This window comes from Pongo pygmaeus, chromosome 5 (assembly GCF_028885625.2).
Source record: "Pongo pygmaeus isolate AG05252 chromosome 5, NHGRI_mPonPyg2-v2.0_pri, whole genome shotgun sequence".
In the NCBI taxonomy this organism is placed as follows: domain Eukaryota; kingdom Metazoa; phylum Chordata; class Mammalia; order Primates; family Hominidae; genus Pongo; species Pongo pygmaeus.
Window position 1 is genome coordinate 128648256 of NC_072378.2, and position 12422 is coordinate 128660677.

Sequence of the window (12422 nt, forward strand, 5' to 3'; positions counted from 1 at the left end):
TTATATAAATGTATATAATACATACTCTCTTGCATCTGCTTTCTTTCCCTTAAGATTGTGTTTGCGAAATTCATTCATGTTATTTTATAAAGTAATGGTTCTTTCATTTATTTGCAGTACAATATTCCACTTTATGAATATGCCACCATTTATTTATACATTGCACTGCTGACAGACATTTGGGATGTTTTCAGCTTGGAACTATTATGAATGCTGATGCTATCAACATTCTTGCACTTGTCTTTTGGTGAACATGTATACTCAGTCCTGCTGGGCTTATACCCAAGAATGGATTTGCTGGTCATAAGGTTGTACAGATTTATGCTCCAACAGTAGTATTAGAGGGTTTTACTTACTCTACATTCTTACCAACACTTGGAATTAAAATTTTCATTTTTCCACTGATTGTACAGTAATTTCTCACTGTGTTTTAAATATGCATTTCCTTGATGACTGAGTTAAGTAGGTGTTCATAATTTATATGATTTGGGGACATTAGAACTGTCTTATGAAGTACTCATTCTTCTGCATGCTATTTTTTATTCTATTTGGCAGACCTTTCAGTCATCATCATTGTAATCTGACCAAACTAGTATGTGGAACTGTGTAGTAAGTAGTAAGTAGGAACTGCTGGAGAACATTTTAAGCAATGATTGATAGTACTGTATCTCCTCATGAATAGAAACAATTTTCTTTTTTTCTATTATTCTCTACTATCCATCTTCAGTCTTCTTTCATTCTAATCTATTTATTCATCCTTTTTTCTCTCACTCTTGACTTTCAGTCCAAAAAGGTTAATAAACAGAAGCCAGTTAACAGCACCAAGTATCACACAGTTCAATAACAAGTTAGGTTTGGAGAGCCAGCTTTTAGAGTTCCCAAACATCTGGGGTTTCTTGTTTGTTTTGTTTTTGTTTGTGTGTGTTTTTAAAGTACATAAAGAAAATAAGCATGCTTGCTAATTTATGTGACAATAAAAAGATCATAACATTTTAGCATGAAAAATCTAAATGTCTCCTTTACGCCAATTTATGAGCAAGGAATATTCAGTCAGCACTTTAAAGGAATATCAGAAGGAAAATGAAAAAAATAGTATCTATTATAAAAAGAGATGACTAAAGGAATAATATACGTGAGTGCTTTCTCTCACCTCTCTGAAGACTAAACACAGTTTCATTCGGCAAAGTGGCCGTGACCTTTTTCCCTCCTCTGCATGATTAATTACTTAATGTCCTATTAATTGGAAGATATGGCTGAATTTCAAATGCTTTCATTTTCTGTGCATATCATCCTGTACTGTAACCACCGATTAAGCTGTTCATCAAAGGTGAGCCAACAAGGTCATCTGAGCAGTAATTCTTCAACTATTCATTACCCACCATCAATGGTAATTAGCAATGGTAACATTTCCATAAATCAACATCTTTCTTATTATTCTATGATGATAAACATTCAAAATCTGTGCATCCCAGCCCACCCACCCCCTTTAATTTTATATGAAAAGTTTAGTCTAAATATACCACAGAGAAAATTCAGGTGAAAAATTACAGTAGTTTAATTAAAATGCACCAGGAAAATAAGGTTACATACCTTTGAAAGAAAAAATACAAATCTATGCACAAAATTAAATGAGTCTGCTGACAAAGTAGGGGTCAAATATAAGAAGCAAAGAGTGTCAACCACACAGTTCCAATTTTCCCTCTGCAAAGGAAATTATGGCTCAGTTCAGCCTCAAAAATAACCATTTGCCTACTCAATCACGGAAAGTGACAGTTCAGAGTAAAAAGCAAATTTAATTCATTCTATTATAAAAGTACACATCACAAGGGAACCAACACAAAATTTTTCAAGGAAATATTTACCATATTCATTTACAAACCAAAAATTACATTTAGAAATGTAACTTTTAGGTTTTATTTACTTTGCATGCTTGTGATAAATTGTTTATTGTTGATGTTTTCACTTTTTGTTTTTCTAATCATATTAATCAGCAAGTTCAGGGATGCTGCTGATAGAATTTTCTCCCTTCAATAAGCAGAATTAACATTTTCACTTCTAATGGCTATGTCTAAAATTGTCATATCTAAAATTCACTCAAGAAGGACTTACTCATTTTGTAGAAAAATTAATTCTAAACCATTTTTAATCATAATAAAAATACTGAATATACTTTGAAACCTAAATTATTAGTACTAAGCAATTAGCACATTAATTATATTATATATTATAATAGCATAATGATGTATATTATATAACATGACTATATATAATATATAATTATGTACTATTTTTGTTTCTTTCTAAATATTGGAAGGAAAAGAGTTTGTTCTCTTTCATGTTGTATTTTTAAATTCCTGTTTACATTTTCAATGTTACAATTTAATGTTATTGCTAAGCATATATGCACAGAACTTGGAATTTGCTCCAGATTAATATGCAGAATTGAAAGCACAACTATTAGTCCAATATTGTATGAAATGGTATGTAAATATTGACATCCTATGTTAATGTGTTTTTCCTAAGTAAGATGAAACACAATGCACACTGGTTTAAACAATTATAAATTATATTATCTCACAAAACCCAAAATCAAAGGATATAACAAAGTAAGGTAAAAAACGAAAAGATGCTGAGCGCGGTGGCTCAGGCTTGTAATCCCAGCAGTTTGGGAGGCCGAGGCGGGTGGATCACGAGGTCAGGAGTTCGAGACCAGCCTGACCAACATGGCGAAACCCCGCCTCTACTAAAAATACAAAAATTAGCTGGGCGTGGTGGTGCACGCCTGTAGTCCCAGCTACTCAGGAGGCTGAGGCAGGGGAATCACTTGAACCCGGGAGGCAGAGATCGCAGTGAGCAGAGATCAGGCCACGGCACTCCAGCCTGGGCGACAGAGTGAGACTCCATATCAAACAAAAACAACAACAACAAAAGAACAGATTTGGCCCTATTTCTCTATAATTCCCACATAAAAGATCTCCATTTGACACTTTTGTCTCCACACTGTCTCCCCTCAGAGTCACTGGCATACTCACGACCACTGGGAGAAAGACACAACCTCTCTCCTTACAATGTAATAAAATTCTTTCCCTTCAGTCTGATTGGATCCAACCTATATAATTTAATTGAATAACTACGAAAAGAACTGATCCCACATTTAAGATTTTTTTGGAAAGGATTTTTTTTTGTTTATTCTGTTTTTTTTTTTTTATTTTTTGATTTTTGGTTTGTCACTTGGGTTTTTATTAAGTAAAAAAAACACTAATACTTATCTTTTTTTTTCAAAGACAAATAACAAGGAATACAGAATTACAGAAAGTTATTAAGGGAAAGGCAAAGAATAAGGCTCTTAGACGTGATCCAGTAGCACAATAATTTAGCTTATTATAACCATTAAATTATTGTTGTTACACCTTAAATAAGAAAATCATAGACACTGCAAAACTATTCCCCCAACACTGACTAAACAGAGTGACTCTCACCTTGGGGCATCTCGGGTGGTAGATAGTGAGGCTCTTGAGCACTAACATGCACCCATTCAAAGTCATCATACAGATCCTGGTGGTAATCACAGGCCCCTGGACCATCATCAAAAGTACAGCCACCTAGGAGAAAAGAAGACTACTGTTACATTCTAAACAGATTTTCCAAACATAACGAAAGTTCTGGAGAAGGAAATGTTACATTGATATATATAAATGTTACTCACAATCTTAATAATAAATGGTACTCCTGTTTATCACTATTCTCTTTAAATTTTCACAGAACAATAAATTTCTATCAGTACTTTCTGTTTGAAAAAGAAGCCCATGTGAGCCCCAGAAGGAAGACTGAGGCACAGATTTCGAATTATTAAAAATAATAGACGATACATGCGTAAGTCAGGCTTTCTTGAAATATACAAAGTGTTACTGGTAGAGGATCTTGACTGCAAGTTTTCCAGGTTCTTGGCGTCTTGAACAAAGAACTGGACAAAACCCACACCAAAGCGAGGAAAGAATGAAGTAACGAAAGCAGAGATTTACTAAAAATGAAAGTACACTCCACACCGTGCGAGTGCGCGAGCAGCGGCTCAAGGGCCCAATACGGAATCTTCTGGGGTCCAAATACCTCCCTAGAGGTTTCTGATTGGCCACTTGGTGCTCACCTCATGTAAATGAAGTGGTGGCCCACAATCAACACTTCACAGTACTTTCTGCAACCAATCAGAGGTACTTTCAATTTTCCATCACCACTCAGAAAACGAGGAAGTTTGCAAAGGGAGTAGTCTGTGGTCCTTTTGTTACTAAGGCCTGGAAAGTTGGGGTTTTCCTTTCTATTTAGTTCTAGGATGTCAGGTGAATCAGCCTTAGGTTCCCTGCCTCCGGACCCTATTCTCCTGCCTCACAAACCACCTAGAGTCTAAATCGTTTTTAGTAACTTTAGTGGTGAGAAGCAGAGGAAGAATAAAAGTGAAAGTTGTCTTCTCTACAATGCAAGTTCAAGAAGGTGAAATAATTTAAGTTTTACCAACATCTTTGCTTTAAAAGAACTCTTTGAAATCTCATAATAGACAATGAAACATAAAGCTTTTTAGGGTCTAAAGTGTTTGAGGTCTGTGATATCTTTCATGCTTTATTTAGATTACTTTCATACACAATTATGATTTAAAAGGTTGGGGGTGACTCAAGCATAAAACCAATCAGATTAGCCTATAATCACTTTCACCGCTCGTACTTTATTTAATAACTTGCTCTTTTTAAATGGGGGTAGCATTTCCCCTTTGCATCAGTCATGGTTTTTCTGGCTTAATTTTCGGGGGTAACTGTATTGCAAAAGTAGACGGATTATTTTTGCTTCTTAGCCGATGTGTACAGGCACACACGACTCAACATATTTAGTCTATTCAAATCATGAAAATAAGAACTGGCCTATATGTCTCATCTTGAAAGAAAATGCGTTAGAACTAATGAAAATCCAGCAGTGGGTTTAATGAGAGAAACCAATAACCTGTCTCCTTTCAAATAGCTTATTTGTTCAGTTTCCATAGGGATCTCTGTGAAGAAACTCAGTGAATTCTCCAACCAAGCAACAGACTAAGGAGTAGTAAACTCCAGTGCTGTAAATTCTTCTCTGTACAAAAAGGAATTTATTTTCCTCATCAAAAGTTTGGCAATCTGAGTATAAGTGAAAGTTACACTGCTCACCAGTGACAGGGAGGGGTCAGTGTCACAGGCAAAGCAGGAGACATCAGAGATGTCATGGTGGCACTACAAGCTCTGAAATCTTTTCCAAAAGGAGAATATGTTGAGTGTATTCTTGAATCACTCTTATGACTACAGCAATCCTATAAAACAACCAAACTTGAGAACTCGAAACCTTAATATTGTCTTTTAAATATGCTTAAAATAGACCTTTTATAAATGCTCTCATTAAAAAAGATGTACTTTTTAATTTAAAATTAATCAATGAAAATAGGTTGCTAGGAAATGTATCTTCACATAGCAAGAGGAATGTTTTTCTCAAAATATAATTTGCTATCAAACTCTAAAATAATTTACTGCTTTGTAACACAGGACTTCAGGGCCCCCATTACCCTTTATAATAGTGTGAGTGCCCTCTGTATATAAATTTAAACTACCAGTGGGACTCATATTGACTCATTTGAGAGACAAATGGCCTTAATTGCTCTCCTTCATAGCCACTGTTAATTTTAGACTACAGGATTCTGATTAGCAATAACAACTAGGAGTAGCCGTACAAAATAAGTGGGTCAACCCTTGCTATTTGTTGCGCATCCCTTCCCTATCTGAAATTTGTCAAAGGAGTCTTGAAAATCATTGCTGGTCTATTTGACTTGAGTAATAAGAAAACTTTTTAAATAATTTTTAATTTCTAATTTACAACAAGGTCTAATCCAAGAGGTATAAAATATAGCATACTAATAAATCTTTTAAAATTTTTTTATAAAGAATTTTGTATTTCAAGGTTAAGGGCAAATACCGTATACTGGAGTAGATGCTAGGAAATGCAAAAATAACTGGACTGATAAATGAGACAAACTATGGGAGACATATATATTAAAATAAATACAATGTGTTATGCGGGATAATAATATGATGAAAATTCCAAAGAACATAAAAGAATTGGCTACCTACACCAGGGTTGGTTAGGGAAGGTTTCAATGAGTTACTCGTAGTGAATATAAGGAAGGATATACCAAACAGAGCAAAGCCAGAAAGGGAATGGGAATAAAAGTGAGGAAAAGCAAGAGCAAAGGCATGTAAGTCTAAAGGAACATCATATGTTGTGAAATTTCAAATAATTCTGTATAATGAGCATCCAGAATACGTAGGAAACTAGGAAGAAATGAAAGTAAATACGAAAAGTTTTAGATGTCAGAAAAAGGAGTTTAGAGTTTGTTCTACAGCTGTATTAACATCTTTAAAAGATTTTATCCAAGAGTATGAGGCAAATCAAGCCACATTAAAAAAAAATGGTAATAACCCATGTTAAGTTAAAAGAGGAATAGAGGGAAACAGAGGAAAATAATTTGTTTCAACCTTGTAACAGAGAGCGCATAATATATCCTGAACTAATTCCATCATATACAGTTCCTATTGACCATTTAGGACTCACTAGAAAGGCCTAAACACCAAGTCCTCTATTACACGCAGTCCTCGATACATGTTCTTGAGTTCAAGACATCTTTATGTATAGTATTACATAAATCTATTTAAAAAGAGAAATGTCATAGCAAGGTCCTAATTCATAAATTAAAACATACCTTATGAATTTAAAGTTTCACTGAGCTGGACGGCAGATGGCAGAACAGAAAGAGGTAATATCAAACTGGTGTTCAAGAAATTTAGTTAGGCAGAGGGAAAGAAAAATGAGCAAGGAAACATTCCATTTCAGCTGTTGCATTTGCTACTAGTAATAAGGCTACAATGAGTAGCTGCAAATCATGCCAGAGAAATGGTGACCACAGTTCCTTGACCTTTGGAGGAAAATTACTTCTGAAGAGCATTTCACAGATTGCTAATTCCTCTACGCCAATCAATCAACTAAGGGACAGATCTGTCACCCAAATGGTCTGTTTCTATGATAGCAAGCCACTTAAGGGGTTGGCAACCTGTTCATCTGAAAATAAAAATCAACCTGATATGAACTTGCCAGAATATCTTTTTATTCCTAAACTGCTCGGTGAAAAATGTGGTACTAAGTAGTATTAGACACCAAAAAGATTAAACGTAAAAAGGAAAGAAAAGTAAGTAACCCTGACCCGAAAACTACATTGCCTAAACATGTAGCATTTAGATTCTTGAGTGCTTATTTAAACAGAGGGTAAAAGCTCTATGAGAGAACATGGAACCAGAGACATTTTCTGTAGAATCAGAAAAAAAATGAATACTAAATTTAAGTCCTTTCTGAAGTCAAACTTTTCAATAAAACCTGGGGTCAGGTTAATTTAAACAAAGTTGAACTGAAGAAAAATGAAAAGTCAGTAGATCACTGGACAGCTGTGAAGGACATTCTTTTAAAAGATTATTGTACTTGGATATTCCACATTCTCCCCTCCATGGCACCTCTAGATTCTTAATTTTCTGACTGAGTACAGTAGCAAGAAACAAAATAGAGTTATCTTTCATGGTTCTTTACTGTTTGTAAAGAACAAGCTTTATTTAGCTGAAGATATGAAGCATTTTCTTAAATTTTTGGAATATATATAGTTTTTTCAAGTAAAAAGAAAGCCCAAGACAAAATATGTTGGAAAATACAATATCCTTAGTAAAGCTGTTTGATGATCCTCAAAAATGGACAAATTAACCTTCTCCAATTGTGAATTAAGCTGTGATATATAACTTTGCTCATGTAAGTGATTATGAACTTGGAATGATCTTTCTTCCATTTAGGACACAGAGAAAGATTAATACGTGTCACATTAGTACACATGCAATACTGAGTTAAACTAACTTTGTCATCTACCTAGGCTAATCAGAAACCATCATATAAATTTGTTGATATGATCTCCAAAATTCATTACAAAAAAGCCAATATATTTCACAAAAATTTTAAAAAGAATGAAAATTACTAAATATCTTAAATGCAGTTCTATTGATAATCTGAGTAATACAGTTTATTCCCAGAAAAACACCTTACAGAAGTATAGAAATTAATGGTTTTATTTGTTTGTTTGTTTTTGTTTTTCTCTTGAGATGGAGTCTCACTCTGTCGCCCAGGCTGGAGCGCAGTGGCGCGATCTCGGCTCATGGCAACCTCTGCCTTCCAGGTTTAAGCAATCCTCCTGCTTCAGCCTCCCCCAAGTAGCTGGGACTTGTGCCACCATGCCCATCTAATTTTTGTATTTTTAGTAGAGACGGGGTTTCACCATGTGGGGCCAGGATGGTCTCAATCTCTTGACCTCGTGATCCCACCTGTCTTGGCCTCCCAGTGTGTTGGATTACAGGTGTGAGCCACTGCGCCCAGCCAGAAATTAATGCTTTTAAATAAAGTTCCTATTTCCTCTGAAATATACTGGGATATCGGAATCATTTTTTTTTTCCTTTTAACGCTACACTTCTGGGAATACTGAAGGTACAAAATAAAAACTGGCATATCGTGATAAATATTTAGGTACTTTATACCTGCTCTAATGATAAGCAACACTTTTGTTTTCCAATTTAAGTACTGAAACTAAAATAGGAAAAATTCCAAATAGATATAAATAACAAATGGTTTTAACGGCGTATTTATGAGTCACTGGTCATAATATATTGCTCTGGTTCATTGCCAAAGAGGATCTACTAGAAGAAAACAGAAAATTTATGAATAGGTGTTCTTTAAATAATAGTCACTTGAGATCCTGAAAGTATCCTTTGCCCTGCTTGTAGTTAATTAGGGTGTGAAAATATTATTTAGGTCTAACTCCTTCATTAAGGAAAAAGAACTAGAGACACATTTCAGGAAATCCAAACCCATTATTTATTGATAGGTAGAAATAACTCTTAATGATGACAGAAGAACTCACTTCAAACACAATTGTTACTTATCTAATTGTTCATCCCTAGAGTTCCATCTCTAGCCAAGAATATATGTTCATATAATCCAAGATTATTTAGCTAGTAAGACTTCTATTCAAATTGTATATTATTCGAAGCAGATGCTCCACTCCAACTAAATAAACAACCTTCAATAAGACTGAATTAACCAGAATGGAATAACAAGTTCAGTTCCACCCCCTTCATCTTTACAGAGAAAACAACATTAAAATCCCTTATACATCTATGAATAAGGCTTAAGAATTTTAAGTGTGGGCCATACATCATCCATGCAGGTAATAGAAGAGAGACAATATATCTATACACAGCCTGGAGTAATGGCTAAATACATACATAGCTTTCATATTTTACCTCTTTTAGCTTCAATGTTCTCCCCAGTATGATCAAAATAATAGCAGTTATAGCACAGTGGTGTTAGGATTAGTCATAATGCATGTCAAGCTCCTAACACCCAACACAGTTTTTTTTTGTTTAAAAAAGCATCCTTACTTTTTCATGTTTTATTCTTCCCAGTTTATTCTGTACATGCTATACAGATGCACATATTTAACAGCTAAGCCCTTAACAAAAAGAGAAATATGGTTTCCATCTAATATACATAGAAAGACTAAAGATAGTTTATATAAAGGCAATATTACCATATTGCCAAAACCAGTCTTACCTGAACACTCATCATATATACTTTCAAACAGTCAGGAAATACCTTCCTTTAGCGTAGGAGTCAGCAAACTTCATGTACAAAAAGCAAGTTAGTAAATGTTTCCAGTTTTGTGGGTCATGCCGTTTTTGTCATAACTACAAAACTCTTGCCATAGTATCAAGAAGCCACAAAGAATACCTAACAAATGGGCATAGCTATGGCTGTACTTGAATAAAATTCTATTCACAAAACAGGCCACAGTCTGAATTTGGCCCAAAGTTCACCAACCCCTGGTTTAGATCACTCTGATCTTAAACCATAGGCAGAACATAGTCTGGTTAAAAGCTTACAACCAAGAACCTTTAACTTCTGCATCACCTCCATATTTTCTTTCTCACATATTAAGAGGAATAGTGGTGAGCCACAGCCAAGCAACTGAACAAGAAATGCAGGATGATAGTGCTACATCTGAAACCAAATCAGTTGTCTGGCTGGCAAGCAGTATGAGTAATAAAGTGAGACTAGAAAAGGTAAGAACTAGAGACACTTTCAAGGGCCTCCAGTCCAAATGCTTCAAGCTTGTAAGACCACAATGGGAAATACCTCAGGCCCTAGTATAGACATGCATACATGCGTCCAAGTTATCTCCTACTATGCTTCACTAGTTCAGTGCTCTTTCCATAAATGAAATAAAATGAAGAATAGTTAGGTAAATCAAGGAAGTAGCTATTAAAAGGAAAAAGGTCAGCAGTCCTTTGTTTTAAATACAGGTAACCGCATGTCCATTGTAGCAGGGGATCCTGAAGTGTGATCAATCCAAATCTTACCTAATTTTTAGGTCTCAGGTACAAGTTGGAATTAAAAAATAAGCCTCTGAGACCTGGGCAGCTCTGCCAATAAGTATGTGATTTCATCCAACCTCATTATGGAGCTAATGGGTAATTAATTACATGCCAAATACCCATAGAAATGATTTCACAGATGAAAAGAGGTTTTGAAAATGTAAAAGGAACATGTTAGTGAAAAGTACCCCAAAGAAGAAAAAATAAAACTTGCCAAGAGTCCCAGAGCAAGAAAGTACCAGAGCCAGGGGCTGAACCTAGGCACTATGGGTTCTTTACTCTTAAACACTACATTAATTGTCTCCTAAAAGTGAGGCAGGATTAGCCATTTTCAGAATTATCCAGTACAGCTGCCTCCAATGGGCACCACCTCAAGAGAAGGTATTCCCCATTCCACCCATTTGGTAGCATGGTGATGCTGCATCCTATGGGAATAAACATGTGGTAAACTTTGAACCATATAATATGTCAACGTCTCTCAGGCATCCCTGATATCACTGACAGGAAAGGGTCTTTATTAGAAAAAGCTACAAAAGTCTAGCTAATTAACTAAAATTTCTACAAATAATTTTATTTAAATAGGGTGACTTAAGGCTGAAAATTTATATGATCTTTAACACTATCCTATCACTCTTGCTTGGCAACCTTCACTTTTCACCTCACCTGCCCCTAAAGCATGTATAAACCAGTGAATTTTCTATCTTTGAAAACATTAAAAGCAATTTTGTTCGGACTATTTTTGCAGTAGCCCTGAACAAACTGTAGGATAATAAACCAGGTGTTTTCCCAAAGATCATTAGTGAGTATATTTACCCAAGTTTCTTTTCCTATTTTTTATACTTTTAACTATTCCAGTAAAACGTCTTTTTCGCTTAGTGTTAGATACACAATCTAGAGAAACTCATCGAACAAAGTAATAGAGAGTAAATGTAGTGAAAAATAAAATTCCCAACTGAAGCCATATTTACATTTTGGAAAAATTGGAAACCACCCAAGCTCACATTTAAACATATCTTTGTTTTGTTTTGTTTCTCCTGGAGAGATTATTGATTACTGGTGGGTTCCACTTCACCCATATGAGACACACACTGGCTTATTTCAGCAGTTGCTCCTGAGTTAGCTCAAGCATGATGGGAGATAGATCATTTTTCTTTTTTTTTTATGAAGGGATGTAAAACAGAATTCCGTGACCCAGTCTCCTAGAGGAATGGCAAAGACCTGCTTTGAGGGTTTGAATTTACAGTTTTACTTCAGATTGGCAAAGGAAATTTAAATATACTCAACTACATTTTAAGGAGGTCAACAATTAAGTTTTGTAGGACTTTGAAATACACTTCAAGAAAATAGATAACCAATTAATTTATGTAAATAATTAAAATGCATCTTGAAATCAAAAAACAAAAAAAAATAACACTTTTTAAAGGAGGCTCACTTGAGCCCAGAGATGGAGACTACCCTGGGCAACATAGGGAGACCCCACCTCTACAAAAAATAAATCAAAAAAAATTAGCCAAGCATGGTGGAGCGTGACTATAGTCTCAGCTACCCGAGAGGCTGATTACTTGAGCCTGGGAGGTCAAGGCTGCAGTAGGCCATGATCACACCACTGCACTCCAGCCTGGGTGGCAGAGTGAGACCCCATCTCAAAAATAATAATAATTATTATATATATATATAAAACTTTATCTTCCTATATTTTTCATTAATATTAAACCCCTTGCATATCAAAATGTTTCTAGACTAGGTTAACATAGAAGGTATATGGACCAATGTTTGGGTTTTTCAAACTTCTTAAAACACAATTCTTAAGACTAAAGAACGATGGTTTTTTTCTGTTATTTTCTTCAGTTAGAATAGATAATTGGATATCACCCTCATTACAACCAGTGTATTAACTATTGC

The 12422-nt window shown here is 35.0% G+C and overlaps 1 protein-coding gene across 3 annotated transcripts in view; it reads right to left on the reverse strand.

Annotated features, from left to right (window-relative positions):
* Positions 1–12422, reverse strand: part of PTPRK (protein tyrosine phosphatase receptor type K) — a 560453-nt gene that overhangs the window by 432550 nt on the left and 115481 nt on the right. For all 3 annotated transcript variants that reach the window (XM_054491562.2, XM_054491561.2, XM_063666564.1), the window contains exon 2: positions 3480–3602. In XM_054491562.2, coding sequence (XP_054347537.1) covers positions 3480–3602 — 123 coding nt within the window. The remainder of the gene's footprint in view (positions 1–3479; positions 3603–12422) is intronic.